General features: G+C 37.0%; 1 protein-coding gene across 2 annotated transcripts in view; it reads left to right on the forward strand.

Annotated features, from left to right (window-relative positions):
• LOC109858302 (PH domain leucine-rich repeat-containing protein phosphatase 2) overlaps positions 1–23,431 on the forward strand; it is a 63,833-nt gene that overhangs the window by 12,739 nt on the left and 27,663 nt on the right. Inside the window, exons 3-5 of one of the 2 annotated variants that reach the window (XM_020435405.1) lie at positions 6,622–6,775; positions 12,446–12,580; positions 16,928–17,163. In XM_020435405.1, coding sequence (XP_020290994.1) covers positions 6,622–6,775; positions 12,446–12,580; positions 16,928–17,163 — 525 coding nt within the window. The remainder of the gene's footprint in view (positions 1–6,621; positions 6,776–12,445; positions 12,581–16,927; positions 17,164–23,431) is intronic. The other variant, XM_020435406.1, reaches the window with a different exon arrangement.

Genomic DNA, 23,431 nt, shown 5'->3' on the forward strand with positions numbered 1-23,431 from the left:
CTCTCTCTCTCTCTCCCTCTCTCTCTCTCTCTCTCTCTCTCGTCGTGCGATAGTACAACACACTTGCGTGCGGCGCAAGAACGAAAGAAACAAAACGAATGATCGCCACGTAACCGATCGCACTCTCCGAAAGCGATCGTCGTGTATTTTTAATTTAAAATAACAAAGACGCAAGAAAAGTTTTTACACGTAGCGTAGGTGTTTTTTTTTCTATCCTTGTTTTTTAACGAGAAACAAATGAGCTAATTAAGTAAGTAAATGCTGAAAAATACCATGAATCGGTTTTTGCAGAAAACTACTTCTCTTTGACGATTTTCAAGTCCATTTCCTCTTGTTCTCTCCGACTCGGGAAATTTCCGTAACGAGTGAAAAAAATTGCGCGAATGTATCTCGAAACGTGCACATTTTCACCTATGAGAGAGACTAATTCTATTTACTTATCTGCGCTTTGAGGACAAACCGTTTTCCCGCCGTTTTTTTTCTTGCGCGCTCGCCGCGCACTTAATTCAGCGTGCGCGCGCAAGGTTAAACTCACCCGATTATGTAAACGAATTTACCGGAAGGCACCTGCCGCGCGACGACGCCACGGCAAGCAGGTGTTTGCTAGTTTGCGTTATACACAGAAGAGGGAAATCAGGTGACGCATCCAACCATGTCAGCGAACAGGTGTCCGATGACGCTAAACAAAGAAAATAGACGAGTTTTCAAGTCTATTGGCTTTCGTGCGTCGGTGTGTTTGAACTAAAACCGTTCCGCAAATATTTACACGACCAACAAAGTTTAGTTGTTCGCGCACAACAACTAAATAAATATTATTAAAATTTGCGGAACTCTTCGCAAATATATCTGCGACTCTTCTCGAAATTATTACGTTTCTTTTTTTTTTTGTTTTATTAAAAATATCGTTAAATTGCCGCGCGCAAATATATTATAAAATATTCATGATTCATGAGTTTTCTGAAGTGGAATAATAGCTGGCCTCGTTTCTCTTTCTATCTATCTCTCTCTTTCTCGATTAGTGCGTGACCATTATGACAATATTTCATAACTCGATATGACATTTATACTATTCGATAATTGCAGCAGTACAGAGGATTATTTAGCTTTCCTCCGTGCTAGTTCAAACGAAATTATGCCATTCCAGATATACATTCGATGTTAAATTTAGTTTTTGATGAGAAATTTCATGGTTCGAATATTTCACTTCTATCACTAATTGAAGCTAATAAATTAATGATCGAAACACACATTTGCGCGAATATAAACCAAAGATTTTCGAACTCAAAGAGTTTAAAAAACAATAATGCGCAGAATTGTGTTCGAGAAAAGTAATAAAACTTTTATATATTATTTTTGAACATATTATATTCACGTACGTGTATAAAATTGCATGCACAAAAATTCGCGCAAGAAGTTTTGCAAAACTAGTATTTGCGCGAAGTGTGTCACCGCGTCTTGTGAGATTTGCAAACGAGTTGTTTTTTTCTTTTTATTCGAAAAAATATAGACTTGAAACAAACTAATTTTCGCGTTTCCGAAATTAACAAAATCAACACCGCGGCGAGCCGCCATAGCCGCGTATAGCGAACGCTTATAATGAGTTTTGTTAATTACGTGTGAGTCTCCAGAGGAATAGAGGTAGCCCAGTTTCCTCTCGGATGAGTCAATGGATCGATAATATCGGTTCTATCGGACCAGAATACCAACTCGCCAATGATACTAATGATGATTTTGATTTTTATTTTAAAATCAAAAAGAGATTTTTAAACAATTAAAGAGAATTCTCAACACAAATTGCAGAGTATCTTTATTTCATTATATTGTTTAGCAACGAGACTTAACCGAACAATGCTCCTCGTTGCCACCTGAAACTTTGAGTAACCCGTGGAAAATGGGGGTGGGACGAAAGCTCGAGGGTCGAGGGCGGCCAGCAGGGAATCAGAATGAATTTCGGGGCTGAGCTGGCCGATTCCAATTTAACTTTAATTTACGCGAGTGCTGCTAGCTAGCAAGTTCACGCTGAAAATTCATATCCGAACTGGTCGCGAGAGAAGAGAGAAGCGGCCATCTCTCCCTTGCGCGCGCCTAGTTTGGGGGACGTTACTTACGAGCTTCTAAATCGTAACAAATGAGAATTTTACGACGTGAGAAAGCGTCCGACTTGCAACCCCCGTCGCTGTTAGACGGATTGATGGAATTTTTCACGGAGGCACTTCGCGTAAAACGGCACGCTCATAATAATGACACGTGAAATATGCGAACCTGTATTCTCGTGCATTTTACTATATGTAGTGCATTTTACTTCCGTCTATCTAAAAAGAAAAATAAATAAGGAAAATGTGCAAAACAAAGTTGTGATAGCGCGCGTACAAACGCGCGCACGTGAAAAGAGCAGAAGATTGAAGTTTATTTATACTCAAGTAACAATGTGTAACTTCGCACGTAATCCTGTGATGACGTAACAACAACGACGATGCGATAGCCAGTGCGAAACTTTATACTTAAGTCAAACCACAACTACAGAGACATCGGACGCGGTTTGTCTTCCCGTGATTCATTTTTGTTCATTTCAACTTGTCACACTTCCTCGGAAGAAAGATAGTACTTTGTATGTATGTCGTAATCATTATACCTTTGGTAAAGCGCGAGAATGTTTTCAACATTGATCAGAAAAAATTGCGCGTAACAATATATTTAATGAAAGTCCAGGTTCTGGTCAAGGTGTTTTTTTTTTGTTTTTTTTTTTTTTTAATTTATAAGGAAGAAAGCAAAGAGGATTGTTTCCACATACGAGATGCAAATCAAACACATCCGATATTTTCGAACTTCTAATTTATTTCGAATTATAAAACGTAGTAATTTACATGTTAAAAATACATCGCACGTACATTTTCAGCGCTTGGCTCTTATCGGTCTTGTTATTTCTCTAATATATAAATATAAATATATCTTATATATATAAATATATCTTATACACGGAAAAAAATGATGTTGAATCAACAATATCAGTTTAATTGAAATATATCCTGTTGATGCAACATCAATATTATTGCACTACACACAGCAGATAGTTGCTTTAAGAATCTAGACGTTAAATTAATCGCATATGCAATTGAACGAACTATTTATTTTTGTGACAGCCCGTGACGTTCAACTTTAATTGAAGCAACTCCATTCTTTTTTTTCTGTGTATAAATCTTGTTATTTCTCTTATATAAATATTCACTTATAAAGTTGAAATAAAAATATTCTCTTATATAAATATTCGCTTATTAAGTTGAATAATAAAGAGATGTGTACGATCTGTACAATTTACGTATTTGTTGTATTTAAATTGAGGAAAATACTTGGAAAATCTGTTCATCTGCTTCTCGTAAACATAATTACATCTTCTCTTAAACTAATTGTATAATAAAAAAAAAAACTATCAGCTTCACTCCGCGTCTCTAATGTTTTAAGTATCTTAAACGATTAATCTTCAAAATATTTTAATCTGTAGTGCAAAAGCGAGATAAGTCGCATTTGAGACGTCAATAAGAGACTCGTTGCTTTTTGAATTTCGAAATTCGACATTCTCTCAACGCAGATTAGATCATTCGCTGACTCGGTGGTTCAAATTCTTAAATTCCGCGAACGTGGCGGTAAAGTCGAAAATTCATATTCGTTTTGGGTCGCGAGTGAGACGCTTCGTGTGGAAATATAATTATCTGCGCGCGGTGCAAAAGTGTTCGAGCCTTTAATTACGCTCTCTTCGTTAATGAAGAGCTTCCCTTTCAATGCTGAGCGTAGGGACCGTCGTTTCATCTCTTTCCGCCGTCTGCGGGCGAAACGTTCTCAAACGATTCTCTTTGCTTTCAAACTAAGCTCGTGACCGTGACGTTACACTACATCAGTTACAAGAGAGCAAGTCGAAAAATATCCGCGTGAAAGACAACTTGAGAAGGACAATTTTCGCGCGTCAAACACTCGAACGTTTCTATCGCGACACGTACAAACGAGTTGGTAAAAAAATTGTAAGAAAAATGATAAAAATCGAACTGACAATAAAAAACGAAAAAAAAATGTTAGAAAAAAGAAGAATGTTAGAATCGGCCAATATATTTAGAAGAAAAAAAAAGACTGTAACAATATTTCACACGTTTGTGTTATTGCATTCTATACGTAAAGCGTTAAAGGTGGATTTTGCGGTGAAATACGCGAAAATTGCCTGTGAAAATTATTCGGGTTAAAAATTAGAAAATTCGCCGCGCACCTAGCGATGATATATACAAGTAACTCGCTATCCAATGCGCGCGCTGTGTGTGTGATTAATCTCTTTTACTCCTGCGGCTAACCGGGTTATTATTTACAGACCACTTTCCGGAATTACAATTTTTTATGGCACATATGTCACGACTAATGCTTCTCCTTGCTCGCGCGAAGGTACAGTTTTATCTCGCGAAATTAAAATCCGTTTTTCCAGATTACGGCATTATCGAAATTTCGTTTAAACGACTTTGATACATTCCCATAAATGCGGCATTTCAGCGTGAATAATTTCTGCGGAATCTTAACTCTGATATTGATTGAATTTCAAATCGACCGCGCACGTATGCGCAATTATCGACGAAAATAGACACGAAATAAACAATATTTGCACGTTTACTTTTATCAAGAATATTCTTTTTTTTTTTTTTTTTTAGTATAATTGAGTGTACAGTGTCGAAAGAGAGGGACAGAGAATTTTCAGCGCGAAAAGTTGCAACGACTAAATGATTTAGCGAAGCGGCAACTCCCGCACGAAGATCGTAGTTGTCGAAGTTCAGCCGATTGGTACCTAAAAGGGGGTGTTTGACCAAAGTACGACTTTTTCCGAGAAAGTTCGCGATTGACGTGACGTTGAAAGCCTTGCTCGGCGATCCGGCAGACGAGTTTTCCAAGGAGAATCCGTCGTTCTCGTTGGTCGATTCGAAACTTTTGGCGACCGGTGGTTGGAAATTCTCAAAACGTACGTAAGATTTTAAAAATAGGTTGACGACTTTTTGTACGAGAATTTTATGACGCAAACGACGATATAACGTACAAGCGGGCAGAAATAAATGTGTGTATAGCCGTAACAATATCTTACCGATATATTTCATTCGAGAGGAGAATTTCAAATGTGCCTACATTTTCTTATATTACTGCTGAACTTTATATGTACATATACAATGTACAATTTTCACCCTCCACGGCAAAGAACGTATATCAGACGTCTGCGGTCACTAAAAATTTCAAATTTCTCGCACATGTGGAACCTGTAGAGACTTGTAAAAATAATCAACCGACCCTAGGATTTATTTTCAAAAATTCAAACAACATTTACTTATTTTTGTTAAAAAAAAATCAGAAGATCTGCGCTCTTTTAAGTTTTAAGCCGAATAGATTGCTTGGATTTCTGATAAATTTAAAAGTTTTGCTATTGAAACAAGTCTTATATTTAAGATTGCCACGTCAGCAAAATTTAGAACAAAGAATATTGCGGAACTCGGAACATTAGTTTTTCGTACGTTTACTCGTCCAATTTATATACAAAATTCTCTTATATCTAGAATAAAAGAATCTATATACTGGTATATATTAAGCTTGAAGTGTGTGATGGGGAGTCCCCTCAGGTTCACGAAAAATAATTTAATATGAAAGTTGAGTAACGGGCTTCTCGAACCGGTTGTGCAGGGTTGTTTTGCATTAAAAATCCAATGAGTTATTATTCCAAACGTCTCGACTTTATTAGTTCAAGTCATCTTTAGTGGTTTGTCTGGTATATATAATGTATTTATAAGTAAAATGAAAACTTTAACTCTTCGCTCAACTCTTCGCTATATTTTCTTGTTTGTTTAACATTTTTTAATTGCCAGTAACAAATATAAGTTACAAAGATTCTATCTTTTACTTTTGTTCTCTAGATTCAATTTCAACTCTTTTTTTCTCATTTTTAATTAACCTGTTAATTAATTTTACAATTAAAGCTAAAGATTTCTAAAAAATTTTACAACAACATTTTATTGAAAAGAAAAAATACTACCATGTAGGTACAGGTATAAAACGTTGCTCGATACGAATAAAGACATAATGAGATATACATACAAAGACTGCATCAAAATGATTTTTTAATTAATAACAGAAAAATGATGGATTCCTTCCTCTGTAAAAGAACCTTTGATTTCAAAAAACTCATCATGGCTTTCGTAAACCAACAAACTAATAAACTATAAAACAGTTGTTGTGTGTTGCTCGCAGCATCAATATTAATATCAAATATTTATTAACGAGAGTTTTTAATTTTTAATTTTACTAAAAGCTTTTATTTAGTCATTGTAATTATCGCCACGGGGGAATTAAAAATATCAACACTGAGATTGTGATCACGTACACGATCATACGACGTTACTAGTAATGCATAGCTTTATTTGCAAATTAAAATCCCTGCTCATCAATTATTATTCACAAATTGTGTTTACAATTCGCGCAACATTTCGTTGTTTTGTTTGAAATTTTAACACGCTCGCTCTTCGCAGGAATTTCTTTCTTCTCTGAATACGATGTTCCTGTTGTTTTTTTTTTCGTTATTAAAATAAACATTCCATGAATATATATTTCCAGTATGGCGGCGAGCCAGGTAGGAGGTTGGCGTCCCAGGAGAAGCCGCTGGAGATTCAGGATCAATTTCTTCAAAGGCTCGGCTACCAGGAACTGTCTCGACGCACTCGTCTGGGAGTGGATCCCGAACTCAGGCATCTTATCGGTTTTCACGTAGGTTAGTATAAGAATTACGTATGTGATGCGGCATATGTTGTTCTTCGCTCTTTTCCGCAAAAAAAACATTACTTTTAAAATCGATTTAGGTGTTACTTTATACACAAAATGCGCAAGATAAGAGTCTAATGCGCGAAAATACGTTTCTATCATATTATATTACGTGTAGACAATGCATTTACACATGTATGTACACGTACGTAAATTTAAAACATTTATTACCCCTTTCGTAAATCCTAATCCCGGTAATTACAAAGCGCGTCGGATTTCGTTACGTCGCGAGGTAATACTTTCAACGGGTCGACGTGAGCCACCTTCTGCGAGCTAATTGCGTTAGTTGAGCACTTCGTCATCCCGACTATCTCCTCGTCATCTTAGTTGCTCGCGAGAGCAACTTTCGTTGAGAGAATCGTGCCTGTCTAATTCCCGTCGTTTTAACCTTTACGTTACAGACCGAGATGATTAATTAACGAAACGAGCGATTTAACTAATTTTAAGTGCCACACTTGTCGATCACATCGATTTGATTACATCGAGAGATAAAATTTATATATTGTAGAATCGAATATATCCAGAAAGAGAGAGATAGAAACAAAAACATGCGCTCTGGAATTTTTTAACACATATAAATATTGAATATTTTATTTGACAATAATAATAAGCCTCCAAATGAAATTTCAAATTATAAACAAATCTGTGAGCTACGTTCCACAGTTAGTGATAATGAATAATAATGAAACAATACTGACAAGTTTATTGGAACGTTTCGACTCTATTTATTGTGTGCGATCGTCCTCGGCCAATCTTAATAATCAAATAAATACAGCAAAAAAATATTGCGACCGACAGTAAACGGAGTCAGTAAGAGTAAAAAAATGTGTGTCAACAACATTGTGTAATCATTTATTCCCAGTTTATAGTTATTAGACTATAAAATGTCGACACTCTTCATCAGTTCAACAGCAGTCACAGTTTATAGTCTAACTATACATCTAGGAAATAAATAGTTATAATGTTGTTGACACACATTGCTATTTTTTACTCTTATCGACTTTCTCTATTTACTGACATGTCGATCACAATATCTTTTTGCTGTATTTATTTGATTATTTGATTATTAAGATTGGCTGAAGATGATCACACAATAAAGAGAATCTAAACGTTCCAATAAACTTGTGTCAGCATTGTCTCATTGTTTTTTACTTAACTTTTTATTAACTGTGGAATATAGTTCACAGACTTGTTTATTGTTTGAGATTGAACATTTTATATACGTGTTGTATGAAAATAGATAAAAAAATAAAAAATAGATTTAAAAATAATGATATCCGGCCTTTTATGATCATCATTTACCAGTACGCGCGCGTTGAAATTGTCATCATTGATGTTATATAGCTAAGAAAAGATTTTTATTTTTTCTATTACTCTCTCGTGCAGGTTGTAGAGTGTTTGAAAGAACCCGTACAATTTTAGGTGAACCACCGGAAGTGTACATACACACTTCAAATTTAGAGATCTCTCGTGAGATAGAGATCACGTGACAATCTCGGTGAGCTATTCAGCTTATCGGACGGAGAACGACCTGTGAAAAATCCGAACACAGTTTTGCTCCGGATTCGAATCTGAAATATCTTTGATTACTGATTCTGCACAAACCAACTAGCTTAGTTGATTTGTTACGGGACCAGTAACCAAAGATATTCCAGATTCGAATCCGGAGCAAAACTGTGTTCGGATTTTTCACAAGTCGTTCTCCGTCCGATAAGCTGAATAGCTCACCGAGATTGTCACGTGATCTCTATCTCACGAGATTCTCTTTTGAAGTGTTTATATACAATTCCGGTGGTTCGAAGTCCACCCAAAATTGTAGAGAGATCTTTTCTAACACTCTGCAACCTGCACGCGAGAGTAATAGAAAAAAAAAATCTTCTATTAGCTATATAACATCAATGACGACACAATTTCAACGCTCGGTGTGTATTAAAATATTTAAAAAAACTATTAAGAGAAAACATTTCTAATTTAGGAAAGAATAATTGCTGTAATTATGATGATGTACACTTTTTTGTTTCTGATGTTTTTTTTTTTTCTTAATTGAAAGAAGATTACACGCTTCGCCGCGTCTTAAAGCGAGGTTCTTTGATCTAAAGCGTCAAAAACAAAGTGATTTTCAGATCCTTTTTTTTTTTTTGAAGCAATAAAGAGAGATATCAAAGTAAAGCATTTGAAGCATTATATTTATTAATATTTTAAGTATATTTGAGAAATTTCAAAAAAAAGTTTTGCAGATATACTCGAGACCTTTTAACGTTTTGAAAAAAAAAAAAAAAAAAACCGATTTTTCCGTTAGACCCCGGCGAAATATCCCTCTTTAAAAACGTAAAACTTTTATCTCTATTTGTTTTTTGTTTTTGTTTGTTCATCGCGAGTCTAGATATGCGCAGAAACGCGTTTGACGTTTTCGCATAATAGAATTGTTGTTGTTCGCAATCGCCGTAATATAAAGAAACGTTCGTTCCACTTAACCGGAGCTCCCTGTATATACGACAGTATAGCTAGCTAGTGTCAACACAGGCAGCCGTAAGTGGGTACTTTCGCGAGTGTTCTCGTTCTAGAGACACAAAACGACGGGGCTTGCTCGCTCGCTCGCTCGCGTGCCCCGCTAATTATAACGTTATTGCCGCTATTAATGAGCAATTTCAAGGCGCTTCTGCGCGCCGCTCGGTCGCTCGGCGATATAAACTCGAAGCGCATTACGTAACTTACGTGGCACAATTTAGCCGAGTTAATTAAGTTAAAGCGTCGCACGCGCGCGATTCGCGTGCGTCGTCGTCGTCGTCGTCGTCGTCGTAATCGTTGTGAAACTGCGACAAAATTTTATAATTTTCTTGTCTTTTTTTCTCGTTCGCGCACGCGCTTTCCTTTTTTCTCTTCCGGCAATCTCGCAAAACTTACTTTGACGCGCGACTTAAAACCCTCGTAATCGCGTTATAATTGCGAAATATATAAGTCAATTTATTTGCGATTTGCACTTACAAATATTACGATATATATATATATATATGTGTGTGTGCGTATGGGAGGGGGAGGTTTGCCTTATAAAATGCAATCTACGAGAGTTCGAAGCGACTTTCGCGCCCCCTACACAGAGAATTACTGCTCGTCTTTCTTAACTACTTTCCGCAGAACGAACTCGGAAATTACCTTCATGCTGTCCCGGCTTCTGTTTACTGTCGTGTACGTTCAATTTTTGCAAGAAACCGATAAACTGCGACGTCCGCATTTCGTTGCCAGACCACCGACGATATTGGAAAACGGAACATGATTGATATTTCAGTGGGGCAGGGAGAGATGCTCGCGCTTTGTTTTTTTTTGTTGAACTCGCTGATACCCCCCCCCCCCCAGAAAAACTGACAGTCATAAACGCACTTTTCGTGCGACTCCCTCTGACTTTCGGGCCATTCTCCCGTATTTTTTTATTTCACACATACATACACGCGCTTGTTGTTTATTTACGCAAGAAATGCAAAATTCACAGATAAGCAAAACTCTAAAGCAAAGATCCAAACATGTGCAAAAAAAACACATGTTTCGCATGTTCCAAATGTCGAAACGTTCAAATAATCCAAATTCTCGCTGACCAAGTCGTCCATTATTTTTGCATCAATATTTGCACGATTTACTCTCTCCGCAGTTTTTCCAATTTTATTTTTCTACAATTTACTCATACAAATATATATATATATATACATGTATATATATATATGTATATACATATAAACATATATCCGAGTTATTTTATTTACTCCGCGTATGAACTTGTTTATTGAATTGAAAAATGCGATATTTAAATATTGACACAGGACTCTCTGAAAATGCGTGTCAAAATTTAAATCGGTCGACGACAATTTTGTGTCTAGCGGTATCTGTTAATAACATCCGAAAGCACTAAATGTTCACGCATATCTATAGCGTGCATTATTTACACGCTCACTTTGTCGTTTCAACTCGCGCGTTTATCCAGCTTAACGTAACACAACTTCCGCGGGGGAAGTTCTTCCCCCATTTTAGTTTTCGCCGCGACTGCAAATCCGACGATATCGCGCGTTTACGTGCCGTTTGACGTTTCATGGCGCAGAATTGGAGCGGATTACAGCAGAGCCGCGCACGTTGATGCAAGGGCTGAAACGTTAAAACAGCAAATTTATCTAGCAGGCGGCGTACCGCCGTCGCCGCCGGCGCGAGCATATTTAACCATAATAACCGCTAACGACTGAGAGTTTCCTGGCCGGAAGTGGCGGAAGCGCGCGCTCGCGCCACAGCCGCCACCGCCGCCGCCGCCGCCGCCGCCCTAGCAAACGACATAACCGTCTGGCCTGGCTTAGCCCGGGCCCGGCTAAGCCGAAAACGTTAAACGCCGATTATCGTGTTCCCAGCTCTTGTCCGTAATTTCCCCGCGGAAACTTTTGCTCCCGGAAACCGAATTCAGACATTGAGCACCAAATGGTGATTCATTTTGTCGAGAAAATAGATTCGCTTCGAATTCTTGTTAGAGTTAAATTCACGCGCGATTTATTCACAGCGCGTGAGAACGCGAGGTGAGTAATTTGAGAGAAGCGACACAATGAACACAGTAACATTTCAAAGTATTATTATTAAAACACAAATAAGTCTGTTTTCTATTTGAGCCTAAACTTAATATTGTCCGAAGTATTACCGATGTTTGTTTTTCTTTTTTTTTTCTTTTTTTTTTTTTTTTATTCAAACAGGATTGCAGAACTTTTCTCTTGTACTTGCATAATAAATTGCTTTCTCTCTGAAATTGCTGAATATTGTTCGTACCGTGGCATTTTCCAGTCGCAATAAAGCCCCACGCACACGCTGGCTTTAATAACCGCGCACGATTTATTGGATTTTATCGCGGAGATGGCGAAGCGAAGCTCGCGAGCATTTCTCGCCAGCGGCGACGTAGTCTGATATTTACACATCCGCAAAGAAATATCACGCTGCCAAGGACAATAATTGCTTTTTTCTGATAATAGAGAGTTTGCTGTTCACATAATCGAGAGTCCGTATAGTGATTTCTCTCTAATTGTTTGACGACGCGAGAAGGAAGTTTGATGATCGCAATTGTTTTTCAAAAAATGTATATTTAATATCGTCGTTGCGCGGATGTGTTAAAACTGTATAACGCGCGTGTATAATACTCACGGAAACGGAACATTTTTAACGTAAATATCGAGTAACATTTTTGCATTTCTCAAACGTTTAAAAGGTCTATATCGTTGGCGCAATGAATAAAAAACAAGAGCGGTACGATTCGTATGTCACGTACGGTCTGCAAAATTCTCTGAAAATTTGCGTTTCTGTTTGTAAACGTAACTCAATTTCGTCGCGCGCCGTTTGCCGCTGCATATGCAATAAAGAATTCTATATGTATATATGTATATATATATATCACAATGTATAGATTTTTTTGGAACCAACAATTCTTTAAAAATTAACCCAAAGAGATAGAAATAAATATTTTCTACCGGGTTTACTACTTAAACAATTTTTACCCGCGTACAACCTGAAAAACATTTACTTTCCTCCGCGCGTTGATTAAAAGTGGTAACCTTTAAAGTAATAGGTGTAAAGTCACCGGTGTCTTTTTCTGTTTTCCTGTCAGGACCCGCATCGCCATTGTTGGATTTGGCAGGATACAGCCGTTGCGGCTACACTCTGGTACTAAAGGGGTTGGTTTTTCCCCAATGGAAACGACGACCCTTGGCCGTCATCGGCTCCAGGCTCTTTCTTTATCCAGGTAAGGGCTCCGCACGCGTAATTCTCTGATATTCTCGAGATAAGAAAATTTAGGACGAAAAGAAGCGCGTGGGCTTGCTCGCTCGGGTAGAAAACAACTCACCGCGGAAAAGAAACAATCCCAGAGCGTCTGTCAGAGACATTGGAAATTATCTGATGATGGCCGCCGTATATCTGTCTGTTTTCTCTCGCAACCCCTGAGATCGGGAAATTCTTGAAGAAGCGCGACGTGTAAGAAGAGCGAATTTCTTGAGCTTACATTCTCACAACACAACAGTCATAAGCTTATACAAGATCTTTTCCGAGAGCAAGAACATATTTTTCTAACTGTCGCACCGAGCGTCAACTGGACAATCCAATTTTATTTTAAGGAACTTTTAAAGTATTTTTTTAAACTGTTAATTTAATTTAAATTCCAAGTTTTTCTCAAGGCAAGTTTTTTTTTGCCGTTGAAGTTTTCGAAAATCTTACGTTCATTACCGTTAATCACTTCCCTCGATATTAAAAACCTCGCCTTACGTAACACTTTGATTTTGTTATAAATGTTTTAATAAATTTATTAAAATTGATTTCAGTTTTCAAAAATTCACACTTATAATATGTGTGAGCAATCGCAAAAATTCGTGGAAAATTCTTAGAAGAGATAAAGAGATGATGAGAAAAAAAAAAATATTGTGCGAGATCAGTTCCGTTAATGTTTTCTCCGCCTCTCTTCTTTTCCCGACAGCCGAAACATCATGATTTATCTACGTCCGTCCCTTATCCCTTCTTTGGGACGATCTTGTCACCAACGAGATGCGTGCCGCGGATCAAGAATTTCTTCAGCCGAAGGGATTTATCGTTCTGACGTGCAATTACGTTCGCCGAACATTCAGATACGGTGCGTCGTTATCGCGCGAAAGAAAAATCGTTGTTGGTATTTATATATATATATAAATAACGCAAAAAAAGTACATTTTCAAATGAGAATTTCAACGACATATATAAAAATAATTGATAAAATTTAAACAAAACACACATTTATTTACACACCGACTTAAAAAAAACTCTTTAATAAACTTGCTCTTATATTTAAGTTAAACAAATAATTAAAAAAATAAGATACATATAGATTTATTGTTTAAAATTGAACGTTCATTTCCACGTGAAGATCCATTGATTCAGACGTTTCCGGCAAAAGACAACGAAGTCAGACGCGACTTTGCCGAACGTGACCGGAATAGAGTTGTCTCGCTCGAGAAACGTTCGAATTGCATTCGGCATTTTCCAAAGAAGCCACAAATGTGCGCCCGGAACGTAGTATATATATATATATATCGACGGCAAGATAGGCCACGCTTCTTTTTTTTTCTTTCTATCTCCCTCGTGAAGTGACGATGTTTTGATTGCTGAAAGTATGTAACATCTATACTAAATCCATTTTCCAGAGACGTGACGCTTGTGAATATTATCGGACGTTGCGATCGGGATTCAAAATGTTTAGGTTTAGATTATAAACTCGCGCGTGTTAAATTAACGAACGTTGTTGTTGTATTTTATTAAACGTCAACGAACATAGATGTTGCGATCTATAGTCGCATTTGTTTCAATATATTGCGCAACAACGTGAAACAACATCCGCTATTTCAAACGCAACGTGGTAATTCCGGCCTAAACGTGTTTCATGGCGAGCGGCCATCGAAACGCTCTAAAACCCAAGTTGTCTGGCATCGCGTCAGTTAGGAACGGCCGCGCCGGTCGTTCCTTCGGGAACCAGCGGCTTGATTAAACGCGAGATAGCCGCGGTAACAGGTGTTCGCCATCGCGAACCCCTGCTGAATCAACAGCGAGCAACTTTCCCGGGGACGAACCCTCTGTCAGACCGTTACTTTTCAGGGGCCGAAGATTTGTGGCATACGTGACGAAAGACGGGAGGAAGATGAGATATCTCGATGATCCTCGGTATCTACGGATTCTTCGTTGTTTAAATTTATCCGAAAGAGATTTTTTATTTTACGTAACTTTTCTCTCTGTAATTGATGAGAGCTGATGATACATCGGGTTGAATACTTTTTTTTTGTGTGAAGTCTGCAATATTTTACGTTTTGTAAACATAGTTTGTAAACATAGTACACAGTTAAAATAATTGCGTTTTACTTTCTCTCTCTCTTTCTCTCTCTCTCTCACTCGAGTACGTAAAACGATTGTACGAGAAAAACGCTTAAGGGAAATTTGTGGAGTAAAATTTTCGTCAAGGTTTCGCGTTTATTTAGTTTCGTCATTCAATTTACTCTCTAACAAGCACCGATTTCGCGAGAACACGCGGGAACACACTTTGTATATCTGTGCCTCGCTGTTAGGAAATTGCCCACTGCTCGATACGTATCTTGCAAATGGAACCACAATCTAGCATGGACGTATAGAATGGCGGCTATTCCGGAAGCTGGTCAGCTTCGTCGGTATTCGCTGATTTAAGCTGCGGCTACGGCTGGGGGCTTCAATTAGGAATTGCCTGGAATTCTACGATTTGAGAACGAATATTTGTGTGACCTTTCTGCTTACGTTATAGATATAACGATAGTTCGTTTACTGACCCTGCGTTCTCAAATAAATTCAACAGCGATTCCTTGAATCTTAGAGCTATTTTTAGAAGAAGAGAGTGTCGGAGCCGACGAGAGAGAGCGAGAGAAATACATTTTATTAAATATAATTTTATTTTATTAAAAATTTATGTAAATCAAAAATATTAATTACGATCTAAAAAGCTCTATATATTATTCAACAAATGAGCTTTGTTTGTAATTCTCTACGTGACAGAATCCAATGGTCTTCTTGCAATCTTCTTTTTCAACACTCCCAACGAGATTTTCCAACGCGCTGATGGATCGAATTCGATAATCGTGCATCTGTTCGCCGGTAGAGCTCAGTGTTCTCGATATTTCGCGGTCCGTCGCTACGAATAAATTTCGTATTGGATCGCCGGAAGGTCTGTGCGGAACCTCTGTTTTTCCCGTGATGGCGAGGGGGGGGGAGGGAAGTCGCGCAAAAATTCGATAATACCCGATGGGCGTTTGTGTGTCTGCGCGAGCGTTCCGATCCGGTGTGATGGATGGTCCCTGAAAGCCGACGCCGTGGAATGTAATCGGTCGTCATTGGAATATCAATGACCGTCCAACATTCTTGGCGTAGCTCGACGTAATTAGTACATATTGTAGGTATACGTCTCGGGAAGTAAGAAATGGAGTTGTTCTATCGCGCACTTTGCGTGTTTTTTTTTTGTTTTTTTTTTATGTGTCTGGAATTTTTTACATTTTAAAGAGTCGAAATGTCAATATCTGTCACGTGTTTACAGCGAGCTCGCAACAGAAGGATTGATGTAGGACCGTGTCAAAATTCGTTGCTAGATATTTTTTCAACATGTGACATTTTTCTTGCCAATATGTTGTAAAGACGATTATATATATTTGCATATGTTTTATATATGTACCCGGAAAAAAATAGAAACACACATATGATCATATATAAGATTGTATATAAGTGATCAGATTACGTCAAATTTCGGATTTGATTTTACACGATTACGTGTAAAAATCACAGCCGATTTAAATAAAATCTGATATGATCATATAAAACCACACCTGACCCATATATAATCCCACATGATCGCTCGTTTTCCATTTTTTCTCGGATATACACACATATTAATATATATGCATACATACGTATGCATATATATTAATTAACCCTTTGTCTGTAGACAGTGGGTCTCCCAGACCCGCTCAAAAATTGCGCATTGGCGTTTCTAGAAAAAATTAGTTTTTTTTTAAACGCTTATATCTTCGAAACTACCGGAGATTTTTCAATTTGTTTTTTATTATTGACGCAAAATTGTTCGAAAAGAATATTTAAAAAATATTAATATTTCGCGGAGATTATTTGATTTTTTAAAGTCGCATGGGTCTCACAGATCCAGTCTGCAGTAGGTTGTTTTTTTGTTTAAGTCTGCAGGCGAAAAGGATTAATGTATATTAAATTAATAAATTTATAAGAGAATTTAAAAAAATTATTTCTATATGCATGGTGCAAACCACACATCCAATATAAATTTTCAAATTGAATTTAATTCGAATTATAATGTGTATTAATATGCACTCTAGAAAATACGTGTTATATTAATGAGCACTTCGGAAAATAATTCGAAATCATTCAGAGATTGGCATTGTTAATCGGATTATTAACTCTTATAGTTATACACACACACACACACATATATATATATATATATATATATATATATATATGTATATATTTATTTATTTCAAATTTATCTAAGAGATGATGTTCTACGAGACAAACGCAATTTCCATAGCTTGTCCAGAATCACGAGCGGAATGGCTGGAACTGGGCGGCGGAGGTGGCGCGGTGTGCTATGCGCCGTCACGTTTGGGCAAACTCGTTTTGCGTGTGACTGGATTTCCCAGGGTCACTCAGCAGTGCCATGTGAGCCAACACCCGGAAGAGAGTCACCATCGCGAGACCAGGCACTTGTATCTAGGTTTCCATCATCCTTGGGATCGAGATCTATGGAAGAGCTGGATCAAAGAGGTAAAGCAGCTCCCGTTATTCTTTAACACGAAATCGAAAGATTTTGTGTTTTAAGAATCGATAGATATATATATATATACACGTTTAAGAAGAACTCTCTGCGTAAATAACTTTAGATTCCCCGATAGGTGTTCGTAGCGCAACGGAAGTCGCTTCCGAATACTTCCAATAAATCCTCGAGAGCCTTTGCGCAAATGTAAATAGGTCACGTAGAAAGTAGGTAATATTCCGAAGTATATCAGCTGTACGTCTGGAAAGAAGCCGGGGTGGGGAACGTCAATGCGCGACAGTAGTAGCGAACAGAGTGTGCTACATCGAGAATTATGTCAGGCAGCGACGGGTACGTGCAGTCCGATAATGTCGTTACATGCCATACGGGGACAGCACAGTGAATTAGAATTGTGTATTGTCGACTCCGCGGTCCGATGCAAATGAGAACAAACATAGGCGTTTTGATGGGCTTTAATGGAATCATCGGCTAACAAAAAGGACAACGGAAGGCTCTCTCCGATACATCCTGTATCCCGAACGGTCGAGTATTTCGCAAATATGTATGAGCCTGCGGGCTGTGAAACGCCTCTTCATTATGCATTATCGGCGCTCGCTATTATTATTTAATACTCATTCTCGCATGAATTTCACGTAATATGTAATAATCAGAAACGTCGCGGGGAAAAAACAAAAAGAACAACCGGCGAGTTTTTTTATTTGTTTTTTTTTTTAAAGGGAAACATTTTTCGCTACATTTTAATCGCTCGAATTTACACCGCGCTCAAGCTCGATAAATAGACGTGTAATTTTCAATATCACCGGAGAATGGGGGGGGGAAGAGGGTCGATTCTTCAAAAGCTTGACGCGGCGCGATTAAAGCGCCAGCGAAATCAAAGGACAGAGTTTTCCCTTCGTCTCGCGAATGCGGCGACACCCCGACTGAAAAGATCAGCGATAGCGGGGAAAAGGGAGGACGGACCGCGGGATGATTCGAGGCTGAAAGAAAAGTTGTGAGAGAGAACGGGATAGCAAGGGGAATTCGAAATCATGCAAACATTGGCCTAAGGGCACATCCTGAATGTGAAATCACGATGAACAAACTTTAATATCCAAATGTCACAAAACGGAAGGATAAAAAGGTCGAACAGAGATAAAGAGACAAAAGCCATAAATATATGTCGTATATATACGGAGGGTCTGAAAAATTTTGACAATCCGAAAAGTACGAAGATAGATAGATCGGGTCAATCTGAACAGAAAAGTCATTTGCCATTTTGTAAAAAATTCGCAATATTTATCGAGCTAGTTATTAATTAATTAATATGAACTTAATGAGCGCGTAAGGGAATTTGGACGCTCCCTGTAGGCGTGTGTGATTTTCATTGTAAAGAAAACTGATTTATATCTCTCATGTGCAATCTCCTAACGGCAAGAAGTAAAGCAAACAAGAGCGAACGGCATGTGTGAACAGCTTGCTTCTTGCGATCAGCTGATTTTCAAAAACTACAAATTATATACTAAGAAAAAATAGGAACATATATATGATTATATAAGATTACGTATCTATAAGTGATCCAATTGCGCTAAATTTTGGATCTAAACTTATTACGATCGTGTAAGACTATATGTATAAAATCATATATGTATAATCTTATGTGATTATATAAGAAATCAGATCCCGAAAGTTTTGGCGCGATCTGATCGCTTATATACAGAATGAAAAATTGTGACTAAGTCGAAGGGCGAAGATAGATTAATCCGAACCGAAGAGTACCACTTTGCTAAATTCGCAGTGACCAAGCCGAAGTGTAAAGATAGATTGAGAATTAATCTGAACGGTAAATTCATGTATCATTTTGCAAAAAACTCGCAATAGTTTTATCGAGTGATTAGTTGATACACGTAAACCCAATGAGCGCGGGGGAAAGCGATGAATGATGATGGGTGTGTAAGCGCTCTGTATATAGCGCACGATTTTCGGTAGTGAAAATCAGCTGATGCAAGAAACTGTGTCACACGCTGCTCGCTTGTTTGTTCCGTCTCTTGGTGTTAGGAGATTGCACGAAGTAAGCCATTTTTCTTCACAACCTCCGGACTTTTCACGCGCTCATTGGGCGCTCGCGTGTAGTAATCACTCAATATTGCGAATTTTGCAAAATATATATATATATATAGTACACGACCTTTCTGTTCAGATTAATCCAATCTATTTTCACACTTCGGCTTGATCAAAATTGTTCGGACACCCTGTATATGCGCTGTCCTTATACATACATATATGTTGTTGCCGATCTGACGATTACGAATGTGGATTCGCAATTTACAGTTGTTTATAACAAGCATAGTACGAGTGCGAACTTTTAACGAACGACTAGCTAAAAATTCGCAAAGTATTTCTCAGTGGTGGATGTTTGAAGGCAACCACTTTAGACCGCTTGCTGAACAACGCGCGAGAGTAAACTTCAATTTGCGCAACTATTTCTCTTTTATTTACGTTGTTTCCGGTAAATTTGTTTTTTTTTTTTTTTTTTTTTTTCCCGGTCCACGTAAATGACAATTTAGGAGAAAATATTTAATATGTTGCATGAGAAACGCGTCACGCGCGACCATCTCGATGTGAGAGCGCATTGTGAGCGAATGTGCCGAATTGTTGCACTCGCAACGTCGCCACGGCGAAGTGAACGTGACGCGGCCTGAAACGCGAGATCATGATTCGGATAAACATGTCGCTAAATATTCAGCGATCAGTTGTACAAATACGAGACGCGGCCCGTCTCCCAGCGTTTGCTTTGAATTATTCAACGCGCATAGTATTTTGCTGCTTTTCTCCTATGGCGGAAATGCATCTGCCGTCGTCGCCACTGTCGCTATCGCGCTGAAACGCTTCGCGCTTCGAGTGAATGTGCGGCAATCTGTCGGCTGAATTTTCCGCTAATGTATTATCGCACCGCGAACAAAGTCAGTAATAAATTACGTTTAATAACAAAGATAGATACAAACTTACAAAGTTAAAATTAAATTAAAAAGAAAAATTATATAGACGTTTATATAGACACAACGCTGTCACAATTTCTTTTGCGCTTTTTATTCTCTCAATTTTCAAATGTGACATAGTTATATGTTTCGTAGTTAAATTACGCTTGTATCAAGTTCTGCAAAATTCTTCCTCATACGCATGTATATATATATATATATATATATATATATATATATGCATCTCTTTCTTTTATTACAAATGATAAAACTTTTTTTATGAATATAACTTTTTTTATATTTTTATTTTTTTTGTATATCGTTTCATTTGCCGCATAATATACATATTTGCACGTGTATCTTTAGCATTTATTGAAAAAAAAAGTTGCTTGCGTCAAAAGAATTACATTCAAGCGCGCCAAATAATGGAATGCTTTTCTTGGACGTGGTGCCGATGACACGCTGAAGTGGACCGTGACATTTTGTAGTGGAGCGTCATTATTTTCGTAATAGACACCGAACGCTTTTAAACGACTGACATTACTGACAATGCAGTTTGATACAATCGTTACATTTGTGTATTCGTGATGAAAAGCTTCAGTATTTTCCACTCATTAAAACAGACCGCAGTTAATTCTCTTTCGACGAAATTAAACAAATGTTTTCAGACAAAAAGAGAATTAGTATAATTTTAAAATTCTTTTTATTACGTGTAGTACAATGTAATTTATATTTTTCTTCAGAAAATACATTTCCAATATTTTAAAGATTCTTTTTTTTTTTATGTCAAAGATTTCTTTTATCACGGGATTATATGTTATTTAATTTTAATAATTTTGTTGATGATCTGTTATATATTAATCGTGATTATTATAACAATATCTTGCAATTGAATTATACGATATTAATTATATCACTATCCTTTAATGTTTCCTGTAATGCTTTTACGAAAATTTTTAACATTTCCACGAATCTCGAAAGCAATACAAAAAACTATTACATTCAAAATTAAAAACTCGCGCAGTCCGGTTGTGTAAATAACGAATTTGAATATTAAATCACGTTCATTCGCGACAAGCGATTGACATTTTCATCGCGCGAATGATTTTATCGCACTGCTCTGTTTAGCGAAAACAACGGAGATATGTGAAACAAAAACTAAACTGTGTGGTTCGGATACTACGGATAACACTTTTCAATCTAATCATTTGTTGCAACGTTTTATGCTGAGTGCATATAAACGCATGTGTTATCAGAACATATTCACCATGCATCACAGCACCACGCGCTCGTGTAGAAAATTATTAAAGGCAAATATCATCAAGCTGTCGGTCCCGATAAGGATGACACGCGGATGCCATACAAAAAATATCTTTATCATACTATCAAATCGGAATAAATTTCTTTCTAAAATAAATTGTTGAAAATAGTGCCTTATAAATAGTTTTCTACACGAAGAGCTATCTCTCGTCTAAAAACAAATGTTTTGACAGTTTGTAATAAATAACAAATAGACGTTTTGTCTCTCTCTTTTCCGAGTATCTACACAATATATATATATATTTGGTAACATGAACCTCCGAACTACCGAGACGTGATGCCAAGCGAAATTCGAATCCGGTGTCGCGACCGGCTTTACTAATACATCACCATCGGAGAGTCTATTTCAACTGTGGCGTGTCAATTTTCTGTTATTCATTATAATATTTATTTGTTTTTTTTTTCGGGAACTCTGAAAAAAAATAGTCCACGTGTATGTTGTATAACTAAACAAAACTTAATCCCAATGTTATTTGCAACTGCAACTGTTGTTTCACTTCAATGCGTGTTGACATATTTCTATTGTACAAAAAAAAAAAAAAAGAAAAAAATTTGTCTCTCACAGTACATTTTGCTGCAACTTTTTAATATTGCCATGATAGCGCGTTTTCATTTGTGACTGTGAACAAGATCGATTTTTATTAAAAAACAATTTGGTAAACGAAAAACTAGTCGAGTTTTGTCTCACTGAAAGTATTGCAACTGTCCCGTTTATTTGTTATTCTTTAATTTTTGTTGTATGTGTTGATATATACGCGGTGTTCCAATGTAATAACGTAATTATTTTTCTAAGTGTAGATATATATATATATATATATATATATATATATATATCCGCACACACAAGTATGATGTGATTAAAGTAAGAAAGAATTAATTATACTTCAAATGTGAGATATTAAAAGATCAATATGTTAAAAAGTAAATTAGTATTACGATTTAAGTTGAAATAAAGTAACTTAAAAAACGTAATTTTTTGTTTCACAAATATAATTTCACTTGCTGGATTTCACATAGTGAATTATTGCGAATAGAATAAAAGCCGCTAATTTCTCCATTTTCTTGTCGCGTGCGCCATTTTCTTTGTCGTTATTTTTTTAATTATTTTACACGTATTATATAAATATATATAACGCGCGTTTTTATTTTGACACAATGTATGTACGTAAAATTGATCTCCGTTGAAATTCATTTCAACGGAGATCAACAAAATGGCTTTCTGCGCTGGGAAAAAGCGCGCTGTTTATTATACGTGGAAAATTGTTGAATTCATTCGTCCAATCCGTTTTACTCAGCGATAATGCGACAGCAAAATTCAGCGGTCTCGCGCGCGCCATTAACCGAAAATTATAAGAGGCTCGGGAATGGCAGTGGATTACGAGGAATGATTGCCGCACGGCGTAGGTGATCAATCTCGCGATACCGCTTTTTGCAACAAAATCGCGAATGACAACGAAGAAGATTAATTAATGCCGACTATACGATGCGCGAAGATCAATCTCGTTTCGCGGCGATTTGATGAGTGTTACGGTGGAAGTACACGAATAATAATTAATTGCTTCATTAAATATTTTAATACGGTAAAAAGGGATTTAAACGATGCTGTAATAATCACACCGTATTTTTAATTAAGTAATAAATTTTATAGCGGCACAATGTATGCATAACACGAATATGAGATTTATAATGTGTCAAATACTTTGATATTAAAATTGTTAAAAAGTTTAGAGCAGCTTTCGCGAGCGCGGGCAACGTTCAAAACATAATATTTATTTATCGGTTAGTTGGTTACACGGTAACTCTGGTACTCAAGCAAAGCTCAATAATCTCGATTTTGTTAATTAATTATTGGTCGGGACTCTCCCGCGATTATTATTCCAATTATATTTTGTATCGTTAATAGCATGTATTATCAAATGTGGTAATTCAATCTTCCACGGTGTACTATTATAATCGTTTCACGCTAAATAGAATAAGCATTAAA

Source organism: Pseudomyrmex gracilis, unplaced genomic scaffold (assembly GCF_002006095.1).
Source record: "Pseudomyrmex gracilis isolate BER0280 unplaced genomic scaffold, ASM200609v1 scaffold_197, whole genome shotgun sequence".
Lineage (NCBI taxonomy): Eukaryota > Metazoa > Arthropoda > Insecta > Hymenoptera > Formicidae > Pseudomyrmex > Pseudomyrmex gracilis.